General features: G+C 39.9%; 1 protein-coding gene across 7 annotated transcripts in view; it reads left to right on the forward strand.

Annotated features, from left to right (window-relative positions):
* BEND5 (BEN domain containing 5) overlaps nt 1-26,015 on the forward strand; it is an 851,004-nt gene that overhangs the window by 527,859 nt on the left and 297,130 nt on the right. For 5 of the 7 annotated variants that reach the window (XM_052665968.1, XM_052665967.1, XM_052665970.1 and 2 more), the window contains 2 exons: nt 1,673-1,886; nt 5,758-5,956. The exons of the other annotated variants lie outside the window; for them this stretch is intronic. In XM_052665968.1, the coding sequence (XP_052521928.1) occupies nt 1,673-1,886; nt 5,758-5,918 (375 nt within the window). In that variant the 3' untranslated portion in view covers nt 5,919-5,956. Of the gene's footprint in view, nt 1-1,672; nt 1,887-5,757; nt 5,957-26,015 lie in introns of those variants that run through there. 7 annotated transcript variants of the gene reach the window in all.

Below are 26,015 nucleotides of genomic sequence, written 5' to 3' on the forward strand. Positions count from 1 at the left end.
ATGTGGGCTGTAAAATTATGGCTATATAAAATTTTACAGTAGCTTTGTCCAATGTTCAATGAATTTAATGGGACTTATGTGATATTCTTCAGATCCATATGGGTAACAGACACAGTTTATGTAACACCATATGAAAGAAGTAAAAATCTGAAAAACTAAGAAGAAAACAGCTAAGCCCAACAAATTCTCCTAATAAAGGAGAGAGTTATGTTCACAGGATTATTTTTTTTTAATGATGAGGAGGCAATAAGCTTAATTAAGGTTTTCGTGTTACAGAGAGAGCCTCCACTTAATCAGATTTTATGAATTTTATGTAACAGTCTGGTTGATACATATTTTTGGTATTTTCCACTTTTACAGAATTTTCTGAAAGCAAGTTCTATCTTGTTTTCCAGTGCAGCGAGTTCTATCAGTGATTGGAATAGCTCAGTCATGCACTGCCCTGTCATGGGTACTGAGCAAGTGCGGGCCCAGCAGGGTGAAGTTAATCAGCATGTGAACAAGGCTTTCTGTGTGCAGAGGCTTTACAGGTGTCTGCAGTGTATTCCAGGGATCAGGAGCACAGACAGATGCAGGACAAATATTAACTGTGGTTCTGCTGCACAGGGCCAGCATTTGGATCCAGTTGGATTTACTAGTTGCACTCGTGTCAGATCCCTGCTGATTATGGTAGAGTCATTTTCCTTGTTGTTGCTTGACAGAGCCTGGTTATCAGGGGGCTTATCAGCTCAAATGTGCACAGTGCCAGCCTAAGGACGGTGCTCAAGTTCTTGTCCTGCATTTGTCTTAAGTAAGCACTGAGAACATTTAGGAAGGGATGCTGGGTAGCCCTGTGGGAGTCAGCCCAGCATATTCAGCACTGAGCAAGACTACGAAGCACAACTACACTCAAGCAGATTTGTATTGGAGACTATAGTGGCTTTATGCTGCATTTCTCAGTACCTGCATTATCATCCCTTTTTACTGCTCTAATGCAATATCTCTACTCTCTGTATCTCGATAATGGAAAGTTTATGATGTTGCAGCAGTGGGTCACTGCCTTACCACAAAGCAGTATTTACCTGGATAGACTGTTCAGACTAAGTAGACTTTATTATTATAGAGTTTGGTTTCTACAGCACTTACGAAGTTTCTTGGCTTATGCTGAAATTGAAACTCTCAAAATCACTTCTGCTCATCAAGTTACTTTAAACAATCAAGCTCAGTCCGGCCAGCAGGAGCAGGATATGGCTTAGGAGGTATTCCCTTCTCTGCTACCTCCCTTCTCTACTGCTCCAGGTCTTTTTCAGCCAAAGGGAAAGGGAAGTTTTCATGTTAAAGAAAATGTTTTATTTTGCTCCTAAATTAGGCTGGTGCTTGGTTTGTATGCTGTGCATACCTTTATAATAATACTGGATATATTTCCTGTTTCCTTCTTCTATCTTTATTCCTAACCGTAGTCTTGGGAGGTAGGCTATGGGTGGGCAGAAATCAAATTTAAAAGGTAGGGTAAGAAGAATTGAGGAAAAGAAGAGTCCCCACAAAGCTGGAGAAGTTTCAGTATTAGGCAAAATGGATTTTTTTCAACCCTAATTACTGTTATTGTAGTACCTAATATTAATGTTCAAACAGCACTTGGAGACTGTTGTGTGCTACGTACCATAGATAAGCTGTTATTATTACTACCTTCTAGGTCCATCTTGGCAGTGGAATTTGGGTAGATGAGGAGAAATGGCACCAGCTGCAAGTAACACAAGGAGATTCAAAGTATACAAAAAATCTAGCGGTTATGATTTGGGGAACAGATGTTCTCAAGAACAGAAGTGTCACAGGAGTTGCAACCAAAAAAAAGAAAGATGCCGTTCCCAAGCCACCTCTCTCACCTCACAAATTAAGCATTGTCAGAGGTAGGTTATTTGAAAACTTTTGCTTCCTGCTTTGAAGTTTAACCATTAATCACTGAGTTGAAAGATGCTTCTTCTCAGCTCATGTAAAATTAACTGATTAAAAACTGTAATTAAAATTGCTATTGCATTGTTAATGCATACATATCCAGGAAAAATCAGATACATTGCAATAGCTGTGCACAGCGCAGTCCTTCACAGTCGAAGAGTTGTATGTTGACTTCAGTAAGGTTCTAGAAGATCATCATTCTGAACCACTTCCAGGACAGGACTCTTGAGCTTGGAGAATACCACATGATTCTGGAATTTGTTTGTAACGTAACAATCTTTCTAAATGCACTTATTGCTTTTAACAAGCCTGAGAGTAGCTTTACCACATTCTTCCATCCAGAATGTAACCAACTCTGACATGAGGCACAGAAACAGTTATAGCTGTCTGTAAAAATATGCATGCCTTCAGAGCTGAGAAATAATAGTTTTACCCTTTTAAGTGGAGAAAATGTAAATAGTAAAAATTAAATGTTGCACTTGAATTGGAATTTGAACAGGAAGTGTAAATCATTGGCAGGAAAAAATTGCAGTGACACTTTCAGTAACTGCAAGCCAGAGTCTATGCATTTAGTACTTGGAGATAGAGCAGGCCTTCTCCTTTATTTAAAATGAATAGTGAATTTCAGTCCCTTTGTATCATCATGCTTGTGTTTCGCATTCATTTCTGTCTCTCTTGGTATTTCTTCTTTTTAAGTTACAACTGAGGCAGTTCCTTGTGGAATACCTAGCAAAATTGGATTTTGGTTTTGTGTCCAGACTAAATTGCAGTAGGGCTGAAAGCAATCTCCCTATTAAAGTTTCTTCTGCAATTTGATTGAGCTTCGTTATTCTGTATTTCCTGTTCTTAGCCACTGTGTGCTCTTAACTGTGAACTGTCTTATGAGCGGTTGTAATGTGCCTTGCAAGTACCACTTTTTGGAACTAAGAAATACTATTCCTCTTTGAGTGTGTGCGTGTCTGTGTCTTTGTGTTGTGGGGAAAAGTTGGAAGCTGGTATTCCCGCTGTTGTCTTTCTTATTCCATAAGAAATGACTAAAAGATGGGTTTTTTTGGTTTTTTTTTGTTTGTTTGTTTGTTTTTTTCATGAACTTATCTTGAGAATAAATACAGAAATGCACGCTGTTCCATACCGATTTTCCACTTCTGATCGGGACTTTTTGGTACAATCCTAACATACAGTGATGACATACTGACTGTGTAAGGAGTCCACTCTGTGGCTTGTCTGCTCCTAAAAAAGAATTAGTTGCCCAGTTTACAGATGTGCAAACCTGCAGTAAAAAGGGATTATTGTTCATTGCAGTGAGCCTTCTAGTTTCTTAGCTGAAGGCTGTTGCTTCTCATTGCTGCTGGCAAGGTTACTTATGTGAGAATTTGCTCTTCTACTTCAGTCAGGGCCGGTCTGTGTTGCTTACACTATTTAAATGATAACTTTCTCCTAACTTGTTTTGATTAGTGATTTTGGAAGTGCACTCTGACAGATAAATGGTGAGAGGCAGATTGAGCTCTTCCTTTTGTGCTCTTCCTTAACTTCATGCTCCCCAGCAATTCAGCTCTTCCCCATCTCCTCAGTTTACTGTGTTTTTTGTCAAACTTTGGCTTCCTGCCTCCACCATCACTTGAATTCTACTGTTTACTCACTGATTTTCCATGTTTTTCTTTCCAGTGTTTCCTTCACCTTGTCTGTAACTCTTTTTTTGTTGGTCTAGAGACTGCACGATTTTCTCTTCAGCCACTTAAACTGCATGGCCAATACTTTCAGGTGGCAGCAGGCAGTGCATAAACATGTTTTTCCACATTTCCGTGTCCTTTTCATTTGTGTTAATATTCGAGATCTTGCCCCATTAAATTAACAGTGACTCCCAGAAAACTGGAAATATGAGAAATTGTTATGTAATGGAGAAATAGAGAAGAAAAAAAAAAAGAAGAGTAACAGTTGGACAAGTGCAGGAATGCAGGGAAGGTAGTTGGCCACTGGCTTTGTTCACGTATCACAGAAAGATATAAAGTTCCTTGTTAGACTTCAGTTTGAGTAGACCTTTGAGTTCAGGTCTACCTGACTCTTTGCTTATGTCAGAAATAAGAAGGTATGTATACTTCTCTAAAGTCAAAAGGCAAAGAAGCAGCAGAACCCTTGGATCAATTTTTGGAGCTCCTGAGCCACCATCTAAACTACTAAACTACTGTTTCTGCAGCCTCTCAGAAATGGAAGAGAAAGAAGATGAAGAACTGTGACAATCCGTAGTCATGGATTGCCTGGGTCATACTGACTTTAAGAACCAAAGCTGATGTATTGGTTCTGTCAAGTAATTCTTTTTTGTGGCTGTAGCTGGTGTTGTACTGGAAGTTCACCATACTAGGTGCATCTGCTGCAACCTTTTGGGCCACATTTACGAGGTTGCAGCAATACAAGTTCATCCTGTAAGCGTGCTGGGTTTCTTCGGGTTCTCAGTGAAATGCCTCTTCCTAGGCATCATCTTCAAATCATAGTTTCCTTATGATTGGCATTTCAGCTATTGGGTTTCATGCTGGTTAATTTTATTTTATATTCAGTGTAAATCTTACAACTTAAAATTCGTATTGTTTTGGATGCTCTCATCATTCTGTGGACATAGAGTAGTATATTTAAAATGGATGTCTGAGTAACAGCATTAGCTCTTAATGAGTCTGGTATCTCAGGCTTCCTTAAAAATTTTCTACTGTGCAGTATGTAACAAAGAAATTATTAAAAGTATGATGCATGAGCACTGCTATAAACCTTGTTAACATGAAATAGCCTTTTATAAAACTTCTGAGAGGTTTCAAAGTGAACTACAAAGCATGCATAGTACTTAATTTTCATAACTTTTTAATGTAATGCATTATAAATGCTATAAACCATGTTAATTAAGTGATAATCTCTATGGCTTTCTGTATATAAAGCAATAAACGGACACTGGAATAGGCAAAGCAGAGCTGAGTTTGTTTAATCAGTCTGGGAAGCTGTTTATTGCTAGTAGCCTACTCAACAAAACACATTGTTCAGGTTATGAAAACAAAAAGAAAAGCTTGCCTGTGTCTAAGGAGTTGGGTGTGTTGTGTCAGCTTCAGTAACTTGTGCTGAGTCCTGGTACTGAACTGCCAACACCATGAACGGGGTTGTCTCTACTCTCGTTGTCTTCGTTGCTTTGCAGTTATTACTGTTGCTTGCTTTCTGTGTAACAGTTGAGAACACGAAATGCACTGTGCAAACCTGTGAGAACATAGCTCTTTTCCTGGCTAATCTACTAATAAAAGCAAAGTATGCCCCAAGACAGGGCACACCATGAAGGTGCAGATGCTAATGTATGATGTACAGATTTAAAATAATAATAATAATAATTAAAAGATCAATGGATGCCTTATCCTACTGGTTACTGCTTCTCTTTCTAACCATTATAATTTACTGAATGTTTTGAAGATGCAATGATAGAAGTGACAGGAAACTGTAAATAACAGTTGTGAAACCATTCATGTGGGAGAAGATACAAAATCTACTCTGGAGACATGAAAAAATACCAGAGTTAGGTGGGCAAGACTGACAAGGAAGGTTGGAATTAGCCCTATTTCTGTATAGAAAGCCTCTTAATGCTGTCATGGTGTAACTAGAAGGTTGTCATGCCAAAGATTCAATCCTGGTGAAAAAGATCTTTAACAAAATAGCCAGTGAATCAATGAGAGCTTCTGTTGTTTTGCAACAAATACTCTATGGTGATGTCTCTTGAGCAGTTAGCCCCAAACAGGGCTATATTCTCTTCTAAAAATAGACTAATGACGCTTTCCTTTTTCTTTTTTCTTTTCTCCCCAGAATGTTTGTATGATAGAATAGCACAAGAAACTGTGGATGAAACTGAAATTGCACAGAGACTCTCCAAAGTCAACAAGTACATCTGTGAAAAAATCATGGATATCAATAAGTCATGTAAAAATGAAGAAAGGAGGGAAAGTGCAAAGTTCAATTTGCAATAAATTTTGGATTTTTAATAAAATATTAGTGTTTTATATAAGTGTCGTTTTTTATTATTACTTGTGTGGCATTTTTGCTGACGGGAGAAGCTGCCCTGAGACGTTACTTTCATTCTATAACGGATTCATTTTTTGAGCCGTTCTGTCAGAAAGCCTTACTATAGTGCAGTCTGTTTTTAAGTCATGTCATATCGACTGTGAGTCCATTCACAATGAAGCAGTGAATTTTCAGAGGTTTTCCAACCAGTTGCAGTGGGATACCCACACTTCTGTGTATAGGCTGTAATCCTACAAACACAAACCCATCTTGCACGTATTTTGTTTTATTGGAGTTCGTGCATCTAGGCTGCAGGAAAAATCTGTTCAAAAGGAACAACTCCATAAAATTCATTTTGCTATAGAAAAGGATCTTATTGTATTTTACAACGTGTTTTTCTGAACTGAAATTTTAAGCGCTTGTTTTTATAAATATTTGGTCAAAAACACAGGAAGAATGCTGCTTTCTCACTTCGTATCACGTAGTCAGAGCACTATTGCCAATGTAATTTAAAAAAAAAAAAATCCAAAGTTGTTAAATCATGGTAATTTATTTTTTAAAATTATGTAAATATATACTCATATATATATGTATATATATATAAAAGCCGTTCTTTTTCAGGAACCAAGGAGCCTTTCAGATTTCTGGTTTTGGTACAAAGCTCTCAAGTATGTCCATGTTATTGTTCTTGATACGACATTTGTATTTTCAGAAGATTTTTTAAATGGGTACACTATGGCAAGATTCTGTATAATGGAAAATCTAATGCCATTTCCCTGTGAGTCTGTAATTTAACCAAGTTATTTTAGCACAAATTTGAATTAGAAATAAATATACATTTTTAACCCTGAAGTTAGTCTTGCACCGCAAAGATATGAGACGTAATTTGTTGTGTGTCTGAATTACATTTTGCTGTCTGTAACTGGAAGAAAATAGCCTTAATTCTTGTTTCGTGAGGGATGAAACATTTTTTGAGCATAAGATGACTTAGGACCTGTATCGATCGGTCTTGAGGATATGTCATATTTGTGATGTTAGTTAACCATGATTACCTGCCTTTCAGCTTGTCTGTTCTGAGTGTCACCATTTGGTTCTTTTCCACCATGGCAACTTTCCTGATGTAAATTTGAGACATGTCATCTCTTCTCATCCTCCTTTAGCACCAGCAGACCGTGACGTAGAGCCTGTTGCAGAGTCCTGTGTGCACAGATAATGAGTGAGGGGCAATGTCAGGATTCCTTCCAGAGCTGGGATAGAGGGAAGGGATGGGGCATGCGGTGTGCTGGAGGTGAGATGGGGGAAATGCCACTTTGTCTGTTTCTGTAGGCCACGTGTGCTTAAACAATGCCTTAATTTAGGGCATAAGTATTTGGTTTTTGCTTTCCAAGGTACAATTTTGTGATTGATTTAAGCCAATCTAAGTATGTCATGCTGCAAAAAGAGTACTTTCTCTGTCCATAACTCTGCATTCCAACCTCTTCTTCCCTTAAACCAGAACAAGTCTGCCAGATCTCACCAATTTCCAAATCTCTTTTCATAGGGGCTGGTACCTCTAGGATGGAGCTGGGGAGAATTTGTAGTGAGGGCAAGAGAAAAAGTGTCTTTTTGCGGTGGTTAATGCTTAGTCTGAAATTGCTTTTACCAGCCTTGCTTGTCTCCTGTTAATCTCAAAGTGTTCTTAGGTAGTGTTTAATGAAGTGCATAAATGTTTATGCTTCCTAATTTGGGATGCTAAATAGCAAATTAGTGTTTATAATGTCAGTGCATGTATCCTTTTATTAATTAAGGAACAGAATAGAAGAAACACTTAAACATCAAGCTTCCATTTTTCAAGCAGACTTGTGGTTGTACAATTTTTTTTTTAAGTGATACTAAGAAAATCCACTAGTTTGGGGGGAAAATGTCCACAATTTCCTCAATCTTTTATGGCTTTAGTACTAATGTGTTTTCATTGTAGCAACTCTAATGAGGAGATCATGCTACGCTTCTTAGAAGATAAGTCTATTTGAGACAGCACTTTCTGAAACCTGGGAAAAGTAGATTAAAATTTAATTAGAGTAAGGAGTCTAGCTGCCCCTAAAATGCAAAGATTCTATCTTTAAAATCAGCATCAATCTTTCTCAGCTTTCTTCTTGACATACTTGTCCCATCAGGTGTTAATGCTGTAGAAGAATTCCCACGTACTCTATTGGGAAAGGTATCTGGGAAGTCTTCATATATTTCTTCTGAAGTTTCTTCCACCCTAGGTCCAGCAGGCAATTTTTAGAAGAGTTGAACAGGAGTGTGTTAGGGTAACACAGAAAGGTTCACTTTCCCACATCAAGCAGTGTTGTGGAGGCTTCAGACTGGGCAACTGGCATTTAGCGTGAGCACTGCTTGAAGTTAAAGTAAAGGAACAGGATGTGCTAAAGATAATATGCTGATTTGTTGTGTTTTAAATCACGTTTGTATTTCTGGAAATTAGCTTTTGCTAATCATGAGCCAGTTTTTCATTCACTGTAGTTATAAAGCAGTTTGTGGAGAGCTCTGTAATGGTTAGCAGGTGTGTATGAATAACATCTTTGTACTTCAGTTTGGCCCTCTTTTCCCTCTCCATGAACCCGTACAAAAACCATAGAAGCCTTTATCAGTGTCTCTGTTTCAAGTAAGAAAGTAGGGTTTGGTTGTCATTTGTTCCACATTTACCCAAGAAAAAAATAGATGTTTTAAGAGGGTGTGCTTTTCTGAATTGAAATATCGATTGATAAATTAGCTGTGAATTTAATGTCGCTGTTTTATTCTGCCTTTCTGACAAATGTTGCTCTTATTGGTACATTAATTCTTTGGGAATTGGGTCTGCTTGTACACCATTTTGCTTTGCTCATAGGGCATCTGTTGGGAATCTACTAGGGAACATTCTGCCACTGCAATGCCTACTAACTTTTTATTTCATGTGAAACAGGGCTGAATTGTGGCATAACATGAAAGAGGATTTCTCTTGCCCTGTAATACTCCTGGTTCATCATTCTTAGGTTTGTGCTGTGCTATTGCTTCATGCTGTAAACCTGAATTTGTAAGCATCAGGAAAACACGGACTTAAGAGTAAGTGACTTCTGTCCTGATCAGTGCATGCTGCTTCCTTCTTTTTTCATCAAAATAGAAAGAAGATATTACTGTTCTATGAATGATCTGAGTCCTTTGTTGCCACACAGTGTTGCTGCAATTTGTAATATGTATATTCATGACCTGATCCATATTAAAAAGCCTCTGGCACTCCTGCAAGGAAGCCGGACTAGAGTTAACAAAAATGGCTTGATTTTCCATTAATGATTTTATAAGGGAAATGAGCTACTATAAAGGGAAGAATCCTAACAGAGATTTTAATACCTTGGTCAAGATGCCTACCCACTCAATAAAAAAGAAAGCTAGTATTTGTTAAAGAGAGAAGTCATCCTGTTTGGCTGTGCAACGGGTCTGGATTTAGTGATGCTTCGTAGAGGTAGAAGCGCAGGTGCGGATTGTTTGGATTTTTATTTTTTAAACACATCCAGACTAACGTTCTTATTTATTTATTTTTCCTGTCGAATTTCAGCTATCAGCAGGAGGAATTTGAGATTGCACGTGGGTAGCTGTTGAGCATGGCTGTCAGATCAGGCACGATCTCCCTGCGGGAGGTGACTTCTGCGTGCCGTACCTTTGATGTCGTATCTGATAGATCGCTGCGCTGCGGCTTTGTTGTCTTAAGTGTAGATTATTGTTCTCTTGGAAGTTCTAAGTAGCAATAAATTGAACTTTATTTGGTTTTAGTGAAATTGCAGAGATAATTCAGCTTCACGCTTCCTGAATTTGTAGACTTTAAAAAACTAAAGCTGAGTGCAGTTCATTGTTAAAATAATACTATCTTGATGCAAAACCTCAAAGGAATGAGAGCGTTTGGAATTAGGACAGCTTATTAGCTGTAGCCTGGCTATGTGCTAACCTCATTTGTGTCGCTTGAGAGCCCCAAACTTGGCTGGTTTCTGGAAGAGAAGGCAAGGTTGTGTCATACGGACACAGGAGTGATGCTGGGGATTATATTCCAGTGTTCCATCATTTGGTATGAGAACTTTCAGGAAGACATAAAGATGAAATTTCTGCTTCCTCAAAATGAGGTGGTAGTTTTCTTGAAAATATTTGTTGTTAAGTGCATGCCTTTAGTCCTGGATTGATGAAGTCATAACATCAATTGCTTTGATTTTATTGGTGTCATTTTTTTCATCGTAACAGTGTGGGATGGTGAAGTGATTCATAGAACACTGGGGCAATAAAAATGCTATGAAGTACAATTATTGCATGTTTCATGCTCAGTAGCTAATTTTTAATTTCACCGTCTTGGACACTTTTTCATCCCCTCAGGCTTCCTAAATAGGAAATGAGAATCATTTGGACTTGGAAAACAGGAACAGTAATTCAAAAAGGAATTAATTTACTTGACTGTTCATTTGCTTTACTTTTGCAATTATTTCCGCTGTTGCATTTGAACAATAACTTTCTCTCTCTGCATCAGATACCACTTGTTCAGTCCTGTAGGGAAATAACAGTTCCGCAATTGTGACATCAGTTGTTGATCCAAAAGTTGAAAATACCTCACTTATGACATCAGAAGTTCCATTAATGGCAGGGCCAACGCAGAGGTAAAAGCAACTCTGGGAGGAGAGGAAGAAACTGAGCCTTAAAGGATTTTTTTTTCTTTGCTGCCTGATAAGTAGACATCTTCTTTCCGTGAAAGGAATTATTTCCTCCCCATTTTGCAGCATAGCAACTTGAGTTGATAATAAAACCTAAAAGAAACTAAACTCCTTGTTAGTATTTACACCTATTTTTAATGAATCGGGCTTACCTACTTCAATATGATTTTTTTTTCTTTAGTGATTTGGAATTTCTGAGTCACAGAAAATTTACTGAACACCTAAAAGATGCTTTCATTATAGCACAAGAATTGCAAAAAGTTCTGTGAAATGTAAGATAAGAAACTATGCTTGCTGGGGCTTGCATATCCTTTATAGTCATCATGAGCTTTCTTACTTTTGAGATGGAGAAAACATCCCAAAAGTCCCACTTTCCTGAGATAGACTAATTATCAGAAGAATTGGCTGCGAAAACCCTTTGGTACAGTCAGAATGAACCTGCACTGGGATAACAGCACAGGGAACATGCCTTGATATGGCCGTATCACACTGCCACATGACACACAGAGGGATGAAAGCCATAACATGAGAGCGTTTCATAGTCTTTCCTTTATAGTTGAATATATCTTTAAATAATTCCCAAATATTTAGTAAGAAATAATCTTAACTAAATTGCAGCATAGTTAAATTGTAACTTGTATTTTCACACGTTTTCAATTTTTCTTGTATTAAATGAATAGAAGTTTAATGGGACACACCTTTCTTGATGTTTAATTTGAGATATCAGCCCTCTGGTAATTGAAAATAATTCACTGGACTTTTTGAATCTGTGAACCACACGTGCCAAATTCTCCCCTTTCCACACAGAGTCCTCTGCAGGGTTTATGGGAGTTCCTTTTAAAAAGTAATTCTCAAAGTAATTAGGCCTGCGTTACATGTGGATGGGCAAAGCATCAACCTCTAACTTACTGCTTTGCATTTCTGTTTTTTTAAGTGCCTTTAATTATGAAATACAAAAACAAAACAAAACAAAACAAAAAAACCACCAACACTTTTGAAAGTGGGATTTCACATTTTTACTGAATTGTTTGTCAATGTGCTTTGGCACTTGCTGGTTCTTTGCAGTTCCAAGAATGCTTTAATTCTTCCAGACCAGTGTATACTCATGTAAGTTCTCCGTTTCACTGCATATTCTAACAGGAAGAAGCAATCAGGGATGTAGGAATTTGGGACTAAGCAGAGGTGAAGGCTGTAGCATCTCTGCTTTGGAGCGCTTTGGAGTTGCCCTCCTTGCTGGAGTAAGGTCAGACAATTGATGGGATGGCTGTTTTGCAGGTACATAGGGAAGATAATTTTCACAGCATTGGTAAATATTTGGTACAAATTCCACTCTGTGGCTTTCCTAAATTTAAAATGAAATGGATTCCCTCTATCAGGACCCATGGCTGGTGGAACAGGGCACCTTGCAGCTGGTTGTGCTTTGCACCTTCCCACAGAGAATTAATACATGTGGTTTAGGTGAAGTCAGCAGCCAAAGAGCAAAATCTCAAGCAGATTGACTGGCATTTAAGGTTACAATCAGTGAGAATTTTCATTAATTATAAAAGTTCAATCACTTGCATACCAGGAATTTAACCTTTAACAAGTAGAGTAATCAGCATTTTTCTTCTGCAGTCAGGACCTCTGTCTTACGCAGTTATGTAGCTGTATGTGTACAGATGTAATATACTCTGTACATTACTCTGTATAACTCTGTGCCATGTATAGTGGAAATGCTGAGTTACAGCTTGAAGCAGTGATTGAGCACCTGGTGAGAAGGCAGGGCCAACACAGGTGCATGTAATGTGCCTGAGTGACCAAAGGGGTGGAGCCAGGATACATCCCAGATCTCATGTAAGTGTTGACAGAGGAGGAGTGGGGGGGGTGTCTTGCTGGCCATTCCTGTGCACCTGAGGCCTTCGGAAGGTAAGCAGTTTCTTTGCTTTGTTTCTGTTCCTGCAACTGTTGTGTTTGTGCAAGTCCTCACTTTCTGTAGCCTGGGTCTTTGCTACTTTGTCATTACTTTCCATCCTGTTGCAGAGTACACAATTGCATAAATTGATAGTTTTCTGAGGTTGGCCAGTCCTGTCTGTTTCCTGGGTGTATCTTTTCCTCTTCTGTTACTTTTGCAAGGGGGAGATGGTCTGAAGCCCTTGCCTTAAAAGGAAGGGGTCAGAAGCACCTCACAATCTATGCCTTGCAGGGTTTTGAAGTGAAATACCTACTTGCTGTTTTTGGAGATAAATTATACAGAGCTAGAGCCTTTCCTTGGGAGATCCGGTGTTGTTCCTGTTGCTGTAAGGCACACTTTGCAGTTTAGGGGCTAAATGTAGCAGTGTTTTCTTTTTCTTGCTGTGCTGAAGCAGATCTTGTATGTAGCAAAGAAAATTTTACTCTTATGTGGAGACCTCAAAGTTGTGAGATAGAATTTCCTGTAAATACAAGCTTTCATCAGTATTTGAAATTGTTCCTTAAAACAGAGTTTTCCCTGGTTCTTTTTCATAGACTTGGATAGCCTGCAAGCTTCTCACCTAACTGCAGTACTCCAGCTTGGATTGTCATTTCCATGCTATGAGTAATGGAAAGCATTTTGCACTTTGGCAGATTATACTGATTTATGACTTTAAATTGTCTTATGGTACTCCCTTTTCCCATTTACTGTACAAAAAGCAGCCACCTGTTGACCTCAGGAAGAAAGAGCTATTTGAGGATTCTGTGATCAAAGCAGAGTTGTTGAGAATGTCTCTCTTAGCTGTTGAGTTCTGTTCCGTGTGCTGCGTGGAAGCAGTGTGGCAGTGATCTGGCTGCTTGGTGGGCCATTCAATGGAGCAGTGTGGTCCCCACCAGAAAAATTCACTCTTTTCCTTCAGAGAGAAGCATTTGCTGGGCTGCAGCATGCTGCTTAGAGCAAGAAGCAGCCTTGAAGATGCATCAAAATATTAAATCCATGTTTTCCACTAGTAGTTTATTCCAGCCAGCAGGTAGACACCTTGCTATTTGACTTCTGCCTTGTTTTTGTGTATGTTTTTCTGGCTTAATTTCCAGTTCATTGTTCTAAATTTGTCTTAATATACTTTTGACTCACCTGATGCACTTCTTAATAGACCGAGTTTCTTCATTCTTCCACTGCCCTGTGCTTCTTGAGTGGCAGCTCATTTTTGTGATACATTTTCTCTATGACTACCCAAATTCATTTTAGTTTTGTGGAAGTGCTACCTACAGAAGAGTTGTTGACATTCTCCTGAATACTGTATTTGGTTTAATTAACGTGTACAGTCTCATGCTTTAGGACACGTCAGTTTGTATTAGAATGTCATATGAGCCAGTTGTAATTTAATTTTGTGGGGCAAATGTAATTTGCCTCTGTAGAAGGGAGGGGAGAAGGTACTTAATTTGTTCCTGATCAACTGATGCTGCAATGTAATTCTCTTCTATTTTTTTTAACTGTGTAGCTAAGTATAGCTCTGTTACGACAATTTTGTATTTATCTCTATATGCTTTTTTCTTTGACTAAATCTTACGTGTGTGCCAACAATGAGAGCACATTGTTCCTATTTGTCCAAGTGTTTCTTCTTGTAGTCAGAGCAGAGTGTTCTGCCGAGCTGGGCAGGGATGGCAATATGGGACTGGATTAAAAAGAGCAACAGGTGAGCAGTGTCTAATGCAGTGGAGATAAAATGATGAAACTAGAAGGAGAGCAGGCTGCAGTCGTCTTAGCATCATTTATTTTTGTGTCGTCGTTGGGAGAGGGGTTTGGAGATTTCTTGTTTGGTGACATATAGGAACTGCCAAGAGAAGGCAAGGAGTCCTTATTGTTTTGTTGTTACATATGCTGAGAAGGAAAGGAAGCTTTCCTTACAGAGAGACACAACTAACTGGAATCATCTCAATCAGTAGCCTTTGGCCAAAATCACACAAAGAAATTGGACCTGCCGGGAGAATAAGGACTTGCTTTGATAAATTAAAGGAATTTAATGTTACATATATTTTGTTTATTTCTTTTAAATAATTAATATTCTCAGTTAACCTCAGAGACAAGATTAGGAACTGCTACATTTCTCCACTGAGATGGTTTAATAAAAATTGTTCTTTGAGAATTCTGAAGGTCAAAACAGAATTGAATATGTAAACGAAGTACGTCAAGGTAAAGTGAAAAAAACTTGTAATTAATCCTTTTTTAAGAAGCCTTTTCCTTCCTTTGAGAATTTTGAATGTTGTCAGAAAAGGTTCTTCTGAGTTTCCTTCATCATCTCTAAATATTCTCCGTTAATGAACCTGGTAATTTATAAATGCTGTGACGATGTCGTTCAAAGGTGTTAGAAATTTTGTGTGCCACACATTTTGAAAAGAAATTGTTTCTCTTTTAAACGTCTATTGATATTTTTGTATTTCCAGTGGATTTTGAAATGAATGCCACTGCCTATTCCTAGCTGACATGCAGGTTCATCCAGGTTCCATTCACAACATATGGGCAGGACAGCATCATGGAGCCAGTCCTGTTCAAATGCTGACCCTCAGGTGATGAGCTCAAGAAAAACATGTAATGTGATGCCTGAAGTTGACTTTTTTCCTCGTGGGGGTGAGGGGGTACTGAAGGGTAGCCTCTTCTCATGTGAGCTGGAAAGGCCTGTATAGGTTTTAACTAACTGGAAGGTTAATGATAAGACTTCTCTTCTGGAGATAAGTAGAAACTGGACTCAAAAGATTTCAACTTTGCAGTGCAGGATGCTGCCAGTTGCTCGTCTTCCTTAGAGAAGAAATTTAGTGTCTCATCATAGTCTGAGCCCTGGTGGGATTCAGAAGGTCCTACTTGATCCCCTTTGTGCAGCAACTCAGCTTGTGCCAGTGCACAAAGGGCAACATGGTTCTGCAGGGGCCACCATGGGCTTGTTGCCTCAGAGGTGTCAATAGCACTGGGATGACTTGCATGCCTTTCTGTATTAGCTTGTGTTCAGATCCTTAGTACTTCCGTAGTGTATTATCTACCCCCACGCTGTCTGCTCGTAGCATTCCGGTCACTCTGTATACGTTCAATATCAATGCTGATAATGGTCAGCTTGTTATAACCTGTGCAAAATTAACAGGGCGTCTGCACTGGGGGGGAATTCTTAGTGATATACAGGCTATGGAGCTTGATACTTGCACTTATGGGTGGTGGGTTTCTCATTTGTGGGAGATTCCTTCAGCTCATTTCTCTGTGCATCTACCATGTTTCCCCCCACCCCCCAACTTGAACAAGGAATTTCCCTGAAGTTGTTTTATGCTGATAGGACCTGTGCAACTGTGTTTGCTCCTTGGTCTCTAACCTGTGAAAAGGAAAAGGAAACTAACTTGATCCTACGTGTTTATGAAATCAAAGATAGGTCATCTGTGGCTGATAATTTTTTTTTCCCCTCTTTCAGAATTTCCTCATACACTTTGTGTGTCTTAGCTATTCAGGCAGTTCTGCAAAAGCTGGGTACCTTCTGTTGCTGGCTAACAGGCTCATCTGGTTTGAGTCACAAACTTCAAACTAGGATGTTTAGGCAGAAGGTTGTCCTATTGGCCGGTATTGCCTGTGCTCTGTGTATGAGAGTTATCTGTTTGTACTTTCAGGGGCCCATGTTGGAATTACTGGAAGGATGCAGTCTGAAAAGCACAATTAAAGGAACAGATATTTGTTATTGCAGGATTTTTTCTTTGTTAAATACTTGAGCAGTATTTTGGTAACCAGTGACATCCTTTGAGAGTTTCTCTGGTAACTCATTACATCTGAAAGGCTTTATAACCAAGTCATCTTTTCTTGTCAGACACATGGAGGATGAATAGATGGTTCTTGCCTGCAATTTCCTATCTCGGGGGAAGCGATGCTCAGCTGCATCACTGCTTTTAATTGCCTCCAGGCTCCTACAGGACTCTGTCTGTCCCCTCTGGCTTGACCTACATCCTTGCAGAACCACAAATCCCTTGGCACTGGTTAGTGGAGTTTGAGCTCAGGATTGAAAGTCCTGTTGTTGTTAATCCCTGTCTCCCAAGGCTGCAAGCATGTGCCAATCTTTTTTTTTTTTTTTTTTTTTTTTTTTTTTTGCGTCCTTAAATTCATCTGGAGGTATTTTGCCTGTAGAAAAGATTATGATAGAAACAGTGAGTGTTGACTTGAGCATTGTGGATACTGGTTGTGTCAATGTGCTGAAATCCAGAGAAGGATGTGTTTGTTTAGAGTACAGGTACTTACAAAATCAGAAATTCGTACATAATAATATGTATTTATTTTTCCCTTAAGAGAAAGAATGAGTAGTGAAGTAGTGATTGCAACTTTAGCCTGGATTGCATCGCTTCAGGTCAAGTCAAAGGCAAGTGTGTTACTATATCAAATTATTCAACTTAATTTGGAAAGGCTCACCTAATGGAGGAATAAGATGATGACATCTAGGGTGAATTAATGTAAACATCAGCCTCCTCTGGAAAGGAAACATTTATAAAATATAAGATCAACATGTTCATTTTGGCACTGGGAAGGACAGCAAGCGCTCCTTTCCAGGAATGTCTGTTCCACCATAATTTCTTGCAGTGAAACTGTTTGGCTGCACTAAAATAGGTTATCCCAAAGCCTAGACTTCTGTCAGATGCCAAGGTTTTATTGAATTTGGAGCTAGTCGTTCTTTAGCACTGAATGTGTACAGACCTGTTGTTGGATTTTGTCACGCAAGATTGAAGTGACCTCTCCCATACATTTGAAGCCCCAGTGTTACTCTTCCTACGTTTAATGGTAAATGAGGCTAGAACATCATTTGTCAGGGCTTGATTTTTACCTCTCCCGTCCAGTTTCAATTCATGAGGAAATGTCGTTATCTAGTCCTAAAATGAGATTTTGTATATTTTCTTTTAATTTTTTTGTCTCTGGAGAGATAGGTTATATATACTTTACCTTTTTTTAGACTGAACTGCTTTTTACATTTCACTTGTAAGATACGCTCACTGATTCACCTGCTTATCTCAGCTTCTTCTGTACTTGTCAGATCTTACTTGATCAGTGGTGCTTTGTGCTGAGTTTTATCTGGAGTGGTAACAGTACCTTATGCAATGACACTATCTCTTGAGAAATACCTTTCTCTAGAAATATCTTCTGCTCTTTTCACGTCTTTGTCATGCTGAGGACTCATAATTTAGTGGTAATCAATGACTTTGCTGAGATTATCTTTTCTCTGGGTTCCTGCTGTACACATGGCCTTCATAAGTCTCTAGGAACTTGTATTCACATTGTCAAACTTGATCTCCACTCCATTACTCCTTTCTTGAAAGTCATGTTTTCCTCCCATCTGATACTCCTCTGCTCCTGCATCGCATTGGTGTTAACCTCCAGCGTGATGCCATTAGTAGATGTTTCTCCTCCTCCTGCTAAGAGTGTGTTCTTAAACAGTGCTTATATCAAAACTGCCTCTGCTTGTATGTAAATTTCTATCTATTCTAAAACTATTTGTAAAGATCTGTGGGAGCCTCAATCTTACCCAGTGGGTCAGGTATTATTCTGAGCAAGAAATGAGTGAGAATGCTCAGAAATAGGGACCTGGTTACTAGCTCAGTGTTACATCTCATGACAAAAATTAGCACTGCAGGCATAATCCTGGGTCCCTTGCTCTAAAATTCAAACAACACTGCCTTTTAATAGGAGATTATACCACATTTTCTAAAAGCCTTTGGGTATGTCAATGTAAACTTGAGGCTGAGATCTGGAAAGCCACCTGGAAGATTAGTTTAATGGGAATTTGATTTCGTATCCTCTCCTGGGCAACTTTTCAAACTGAAGCCTGGATACTTTAGCCACAAATACTTTGGATATACTCTCATGGGGTGCCATGTGTTTAAGTTTTGTAGGTACTGCTATAATACTGGGTTAAGCTTCATTGTTTTTTTTAAGTTTTTACTTAATTTATATATATATATATATATACACTTTGGGTTAACAGGTCAGGTGAGCTGATAGCACCTAATGCCACATTCATCTGTATTTTCTGTTTCAGTAATACTTATCTCAAGGACTTCAGGCAACATTCACCTGAAATTTACCAACTCTTGAGCTGTATATGTGATATATGGGGGGGGGTGAAACAAACCAAACACAAATATCCACGTTTCTCCCTTATGCTTCCAATTCTGTTTGTCAGTGTGGTGTTTATTGTGAAGATTAATCTCAACATGAGGGGTGATTGCGAGCTTAAGTAATAATGCGGAGTGAGATCTCCCAAGGAGCTACAGCTACAGAGAGTGCATACATGGAACAAATAAATATCAAGCTTTGCATCTTGATGTGCAATGTGGCACCCCCCCTTGTAGTTTGGATTGGCATCATTTATTCTGCTGCATCAGCACCACCTTGGAGTGCTTCTTTTCTCAGGAATACAAAACATTTCCTTGCATAGAAGTTGCCACTCCGTGGTTTGCACACAGCTTTACCAGTGCATCTCATAAAGCCAACCTCCTGACTCTAAGCCAAACCTACAGGAGGAGAATGCACACCAACTGCAAAGTTCATCGCTTCCAAAAAAATAAATTATGGAAATTATCTTTTATGTTTATTTTGGGCACATGGTAAGACCACTCCAGCAGTGCAGAAAGGTTGAGTACAGTGTTTATCCCTATGCAAGATAATCTTCTGGTGTTGAAGGTTGAAATTTGCAATTAAATTGCTGCAGCTTACAAATTATAGCTTTATGTGACTGTTTGTGTATGAGAGCTTTTGGTCTACAGTAAATGCAAGCTTAAACCTCTTCTCAGCAAGCTGAGAAAAGTCAAGCTGCTTCAGGGTTCGCTGTGATGCTGTGCACGTGGAGGGTTACTGCAGCTCCTGAGAGAATAGGAGCTGGCATGCTGCTGAGGGTGAGATGGGTGCCTGTGGTCAGAGTAAGTTGCTATCAGCAACTCCCGACAGGGGAGGAGGGGACAACGGAAATGGAGTATATGAACAATTTCAGTTCCCACGGTTGCATTTAAGGCTGCAGTGACCCCGAGGGAGTTTTGAAGAGCAATGATGCACAGGCTGCACAAGGAGGTGGTGCGGTCACCTTCCCTGGAGATGTTCCAGAACTTTGGAGATGTTGCACTGAGGGATGTGGTCAGTGGGCATGGTGGGTGGGTTGGGGTTGGACTGGGTGGTCTTAGAGGTCTTTTCCAACCTTAACGATTTTATGAATTTCCTCTTTTACTCAGCATATTGTTTTGCAAAGTTGCAATAATTTGCAAAAGAGGTGATTGCTCTGTTTTCCACCTGGCTTTCATAGGGCTGGCATAGGGCCCGTGTTGTGCCATCAGTCTGGGGTCTGACCATTTCCCTCCCCTTGCCTTGATCACTGCTTTTAGGTGCGTGTCCACAGGGGCTGTGGCAACAAAAATCTGATTAAAGCTGCATGATTCCAATTACAAATGCACAATCTACCACTAGCACTGCAATCTGAAGGCCTTGTTGCATTCCTTTTTCCTTCCTGTTGTGTCTGCTTGGCCATGGCCTGGCGGCTGGCCCTCAACATACGTGCAGTGCAGAGCTGCTCTTTGCACCCATTAAAGAGTTATCTTGGTGAGTTCCAGACCCAAACTGCAGAGAGAGGGGTTCTCTGTTTCTAAGGGACATGTGGTTGTGACAAGAGTTGCTTGAGCTCAGAGCAGATACATGAGGTGGCCTTTGGGGAGAAGTTCCCTTTGGGAGATTTCCTAGTATGGTGTGTTTACATTGCTGTGCATTGTGAGGAGGCTTTCTCAGGAGCAGCTTTTAATCTTCTCTGATGTGGAGTGCAAACACAGTTTTGACATCAATCATGCTAACAACACGTTTGTACACAGAATAAGTCACCTTTTAAATAACGATGGGAATCACAAATACATGCTGACAGAAAAATATATTTAAACGGTTTCAAGTCTGTGCTGTCATAAGCAAAGCAGCCATTGTATTCCACAGAGCTGCATGCTTTAAGTGCCTTGAAGAGAAGAAGAAAAAAAAAAAAAGAGCAAATTCTGAAGTGATTCACAGTAATAGAATAGAAAGTGTTTACATATCTCAAAACATTCTGCACAGTAATCGTGCCATCTTTTAAAATTTAATTTCAGTAAATTTGAATCCAAATGAGATGAAGTCTGAAACATAAGCTTTCATGGTAAGGTACAATTCAACATGTAATCTTTTGCAGGTGGCTGTTATTCGTTTATTATTTGTATTTCCATATTGCTTAGCAACCCCAGTGCCGGACCAGGACTTGGGTGCTGTGAGTGCTCTGCTCGTGCTGATGGAGCGGATGGTCGATGCTTTGCAGTGTGCTGCCTTGTTCCAAAGCCAAAAGTAAATGGGTAAATGGGTGATTTCTCATCTGCTCCTCTTTGAATGAGGAAAAATGAAGGCCAGCTGAAACTCGGTTATGTGGTTATCATGTATGCAGATCTTGAGATAACCAAAAAAATGCTAATATCTGCAGGCCTCTCAAGCATACAGGCACAAATGGAGGTAGTTGATCAGACTTTGTTTGCTGATGGCTGCTGAACAGAGTGCAGGCGGGGCTGCTTTGCTCTGAATAGCCACTCGCTGACGCAGTTGCTCATGCAAGCAAATAACTGCTCCTGCTTTGTGTGACCTTGCAGTTAAAGATGAGCAGCCTACACCACAATGTGAAATACTCATAATCTCTCTGCAAGTGGCACAGCACCAGTATGTCCTTCAGATGCTATGTACGTTTGCAGATATATATCCAAGTCCTCATTTAACCTCTTAAGTAGAGATGCCCTGGTCTTCAAAGGAAGCAGTGTTGGTAGGCAGCCATTGTACCTTCATGTGAGAGCTAAGTTGTATGAAGAAGACAAAGTTTCAGTCTCAACATCCTTCCACCACTGAATTCCAAGTGAAACAGCACAGCTGTTCTTGAGCTTCAGGGGAGGCTGCTGCTGTAAAGTGAGCAAACTGATTTAATATCAGTGGTTTCTGCTAGTCATTACTGAGCTCTGCAGTGGCTGGGTTCATAGCCATGCTGCAGGCAGGGCTCGCTGATCTTCTGTTTTGCATGGTGGTTTTATGAGTAGCTGCAATACCATGAGCCAGGACACGAGGCAAGTAATACCTGCAGCCTCAAGCTGCCAGAGCTGGACAGTGCTCTCAGATGTAGGGTTTGGATTTTGAGTGGTTCTGTGTGGAGCCAGGAGTTGGACCCACAAAGTTCATAGAGTCCTTACAAATCATTCTATAACCCTACTGTTCAGATGCCATGCAGGAATAGGCTATGGTGGCGCACCTCAAGATATGCAGTCCCATAAAGTTACTGGTTTGCATGTGGTGGCTTATTTTAATAGTAGGCTTTTATTTGTGGAGATGTACCAGGGAACCATATAAAATGCCTTTGTATCAAGAGATTAAAAAGTGACTTATGTTAATTCTGGATTCTAGTTAATTCTACAGCTGTTTTGCTGCAAGTGGGAGCTAACAGACCAAAAAGGACGTACCATTAACATGTCGCTATCTTGAGAGATGCAGCCATCAGCAAACCCAAGCTAGGCAGGTTTGGCTGCAGCAAATGGCTGGGCAGGGGGTGGCTTCTCTGTGCTGGGCATGTGTTGGCATTAGAGATGAGAGGAATCTTTCTGCGACACTATGGTGAGATCCTAGAGCTCAGAGTACCAAAGACACTGAATTTTCCTTCCTGGAGCCACGGAGAAAACTCTGGATAACACTGCCCAGAGAAGGGAGAGGCAAACATAGTAGTGTTTTGCTTTTGGTTTACTTTGGTTTTGTTTTGTTGGTTGGTTGTTTTTAAAGTTCCAGTGCGTTCCTGCTTCTGGTAGCTGGGCTACTGGTATATGTGGTGGGTATAAGAGACAAGGAGGAGCCAGGGATGCCCTCTGTTTGTTGGCTATGAAAAGGCTGCAGTGAGAAACTTCTCTGTTCTTTCTTATCTGTTTGCCTTTTGATATTAGTAGCTGACAGATTTCCACTCCTTAGCATTTGTTATCTGCTTTGTATATGCTATTTGTTATCTCCTTTGTACGTGACAACAGCGCAAGGCTTTTGTTGTATGTATTTTTAATAAAAAAAAATCCAAAATGTTTGAAAGCTAAAACGGATATTACTTTTCTCATGGAGCAACCAGCCTTCTTTTAGTAGCCTAAACTTTGGACAAAGTGCGTTGTAAGCTCTGCAGTCAGAAGGTATTTATGTGTTTGGGGCTGGGCTTGTTATCTTTGTGATAGTTCTGCAGTTGGGTCCTGGAGACAGACCAATAAGGAGTTATAATTGCAGGTAGTACTAAGAGGCGATGTTTGGCCTTTGGTTCAAAGCTGAGCTCTGCAAATGGCACTGTTTAGATTTGGTGTCTGGGAGGCACATCTTGATGAGCTGTGGTAGTTGCAGCCAGGGTGAGCCCTATCCATGCTTGGGACCCTGCTGTGCTGCATGCTGAGACAATATATGATAAGAGCTGCTGCACAGATCTTGTGATTTGCATGTGATGTATTGCACTGGGGAGGGACAGAGGAAGTTCCTCTGCCTGGAAGCTACCAGACAACATTGTGTCACCATCAAAGGGATCAGCAGTGGTTTCAGCACTCCCACAGCCAAACCACTGTCAGAGTTTCTGGAGGTTTCCTGAGAGTTTTGAGAGCTTTGAAAGCAAAGACACAACCCCATTGTTTGATGCTGCAGGGAAGGGCAAACCAAACCACAGTACTACTGTATGCTGAACTCCTGTGAACTCTTTCTCATCCCACTGTTTGTCTGCTAGGCCCTGGGCTAGAACAGCTCTTTGACATTTTACCTCGTGGCCCTCAGCTCATTGCTGCGTCAGGAAAGCAGTGTGTAACCCTGCATAAAAGTGCCATATAAATGACTGAAGAAGGAACCATTGCAAATCTGCATCTGCCAGAGGGCATCTCCTGCCCCAGTTGAAAAAGCAATGCTGCATCTTTAAAAGAAAAAAGAGTAAAGGGCTGTAATAAAAAATAAGACTTCTCTATAGCTGTGGATTACATCCTGCTATAAATCCCCATGTAGTTAGGATTTTTGAGCTGGCTGGTTCTTGCATGTCTGCATCTTGCCTCTCTATGGGATATTTTCTGCTCTCTCTCTCTCTCGCTGTCCTCAGATGTGGAAGTGAATCATAGAATCATCAAGGTTGGAGAAGACCTCTAAGATCGTACAGTCGTGCAGTGCACATGCGATCCACTGCACATCCATCACAATGCACCCCAACTCTGTTTCGTAGCCTGAGCCTCTGTGGAAGAGCCTTTATATTACAGAAAGAAAATAATGAACTGAAGTGGAGAAATGCTGGGGCTGCTATTAGTGGAATTTCTTCCAGTGGTGCAGTGCAGATTGAACTCCAACTACAAGAAAAAAACTATTAGCAGCAGATATAGAAAGTGTTCTTTGTAAATAAACTGCAGAAAGTCTTCTCTGTGATGTGTTTACGCCCTCTGCGATGAGATAGGCATCTGCTCACATAACCCTTGGTGCTAATCAGGTCTGAATCTGCTTATCAGCTCTGTTTTTGCAGTGCCTGCCTGCCATCCTGCCTTTGGCTCCTCTTTTCACCTCTGCTGTCTGGACTGGGGTGCTTTGACAGAAATGAGGTGAGGTTTAGAGCTGTGTAAGACACCTGCCTTGCACAATGCTGTGAATTTGCTGCTGCAGCCCTGGTTATGGAGCACTGCAGGCTCTCCTGCTGGGTTCTGTCCCCCGAGGACAAGTATTCTCAAGATTTGACAAACACACATTGTCTATACGATGTGACTTAGCGAGAGCATGGTGTGTAATCTAAGGGCTGTGACTGCAAGTTATGAATTTGCTAATTAGCACCTAGCCTTAGCTTCTGGTTAAGTGAGGAAATACCAAAACCTTTCTGCCTGGAACTGCTCTTTAAAATAAGGATACTAATCTGTATGGACCTGATGGGTATGCTGTGCCAATTCAGTAGTTAAGATTTTCAAAGCACTTTGAAGATGAAAAATGCTGAGTATTATTGGCCTTTTATCTAAAAAGACATTTTAAAACATGAGGCTGGGGAAAGATCTGCATAAATTAATGCATGTGTTGATTACGCTCTATCTTTCCTTTTCATCTGAATGCATTAAGTAGCGAGAGAACTGTACGAATTTGTATCTTTCCTTTTCATCTGAATTTATTAAACAGCAAAAGGACTCTGTGAATTAGTAATCTAATTTGAACATCAAACCGTAGGCAAAATTCTTCCTAATCCTTCTTGCAGATCTATCCTCAGCAGTAGAGATTTCTTGCATATCTCAGGTTGAAGGATGATATTTCAGGCACAGGTTTTGATACTTTCTGGATTGATGAGACTTCAATAAGGAATTATTTTTCCAAATCAACCTTGGAAGTCAGTAATAACTCTACTTTTTAGTCAAAAAACAGGAGCATCTATCAAAACTGAATTGCTAGCAGAAGTCAGTAATGTTGAACCAGGAAGTTTTCACTGATTTCAGGAGGGAGTTCTGCTTTATAAATTCCTGTGGCATTTTCATTTGACAATCATTAGTTCAATCATCTGGACTTTTTTTCCTTCAGTAAATGTTCTTGTCAGCAGACAACTCTTTTGCGCTTTGTGAGATTTAATTCACATCTGCAAAATGTTTTTAATTCTTAAATATAGGATATCATCAAAGCGTTTGTCATTTTGGTTTCTGAATGTGAGTTTTTGGAGAGACAGACATCATTAATTTTAATAGACAGGATATAGCACAAAACCTAGTGAAGAACTTGGTCTTGGTTCCATGAGCTGAGACACATTACAGGTTAGATATTAGGAAAAATTTCTTCTCCAAAAGAGTAGTGATGTACTGGCACAGGCTGCACAGGGAGGTGGTGTGGTCACTGTTCCTGTAGGGTTCTGAAGAACTTTGTGGGTATGGCAGTGAGGGACGTGGTCACTTGGCATGGTGGGGTGGGTTGGGGTTAGACTGGGTGATCTTAGAGGTCTTCTTCAACCTTAATGGTTCTATGATGTTATGAAAACTTTGATCCTTTTTCTCCTTCCAGTTTCAAATCTGAAGAGGCAAGGGTAAAATTACAGGTATGTTGTGAGAGTCTTTGAGGAGATTCACAATTTCTCAAAGAATGAAAGTACCATGATGTGGCGAATGGAGATGGATTGATGGAGAAAAGGCCAATTCCAATTACTTGGGAAATTGCCCCAGAAGTTTATATCGTTCCACCTTGCTGCTGATTTCAGCAGTGGAGAGATATTGGCAGCAAACTATATGAGAAAAATAGCTGTAGTTACTTGGTTCGTTGTTTCTATTTTGAAGTGTTGCTGAGTTTGTTACAATTTGAAATAAAAGCTATTCCTTGTAATAGCAAAATGCTCGTTTATTAAACAGTCTTATTTGTGCTTTGTCACCGGTTTCCCTAGTGCCAGG

This window comes from Tympanuchus pallidicinctus, unplaced genomic scaffold (assembly GCF_026119805.1).
Source record: "Tympanuchus pallidicinctus isolate F22 unplaced genomic scaffold, pur_lepc_1.0 scaffold7, whole genome shotgun sequence".
Taxonomy (NCBI): domain Eukaryota; kingdom Metazoa; phylum Chordata; class Aves; order Galliformes; family Phasianidae; genus Tympanuchus; species Tympanuchus pallidicinctus.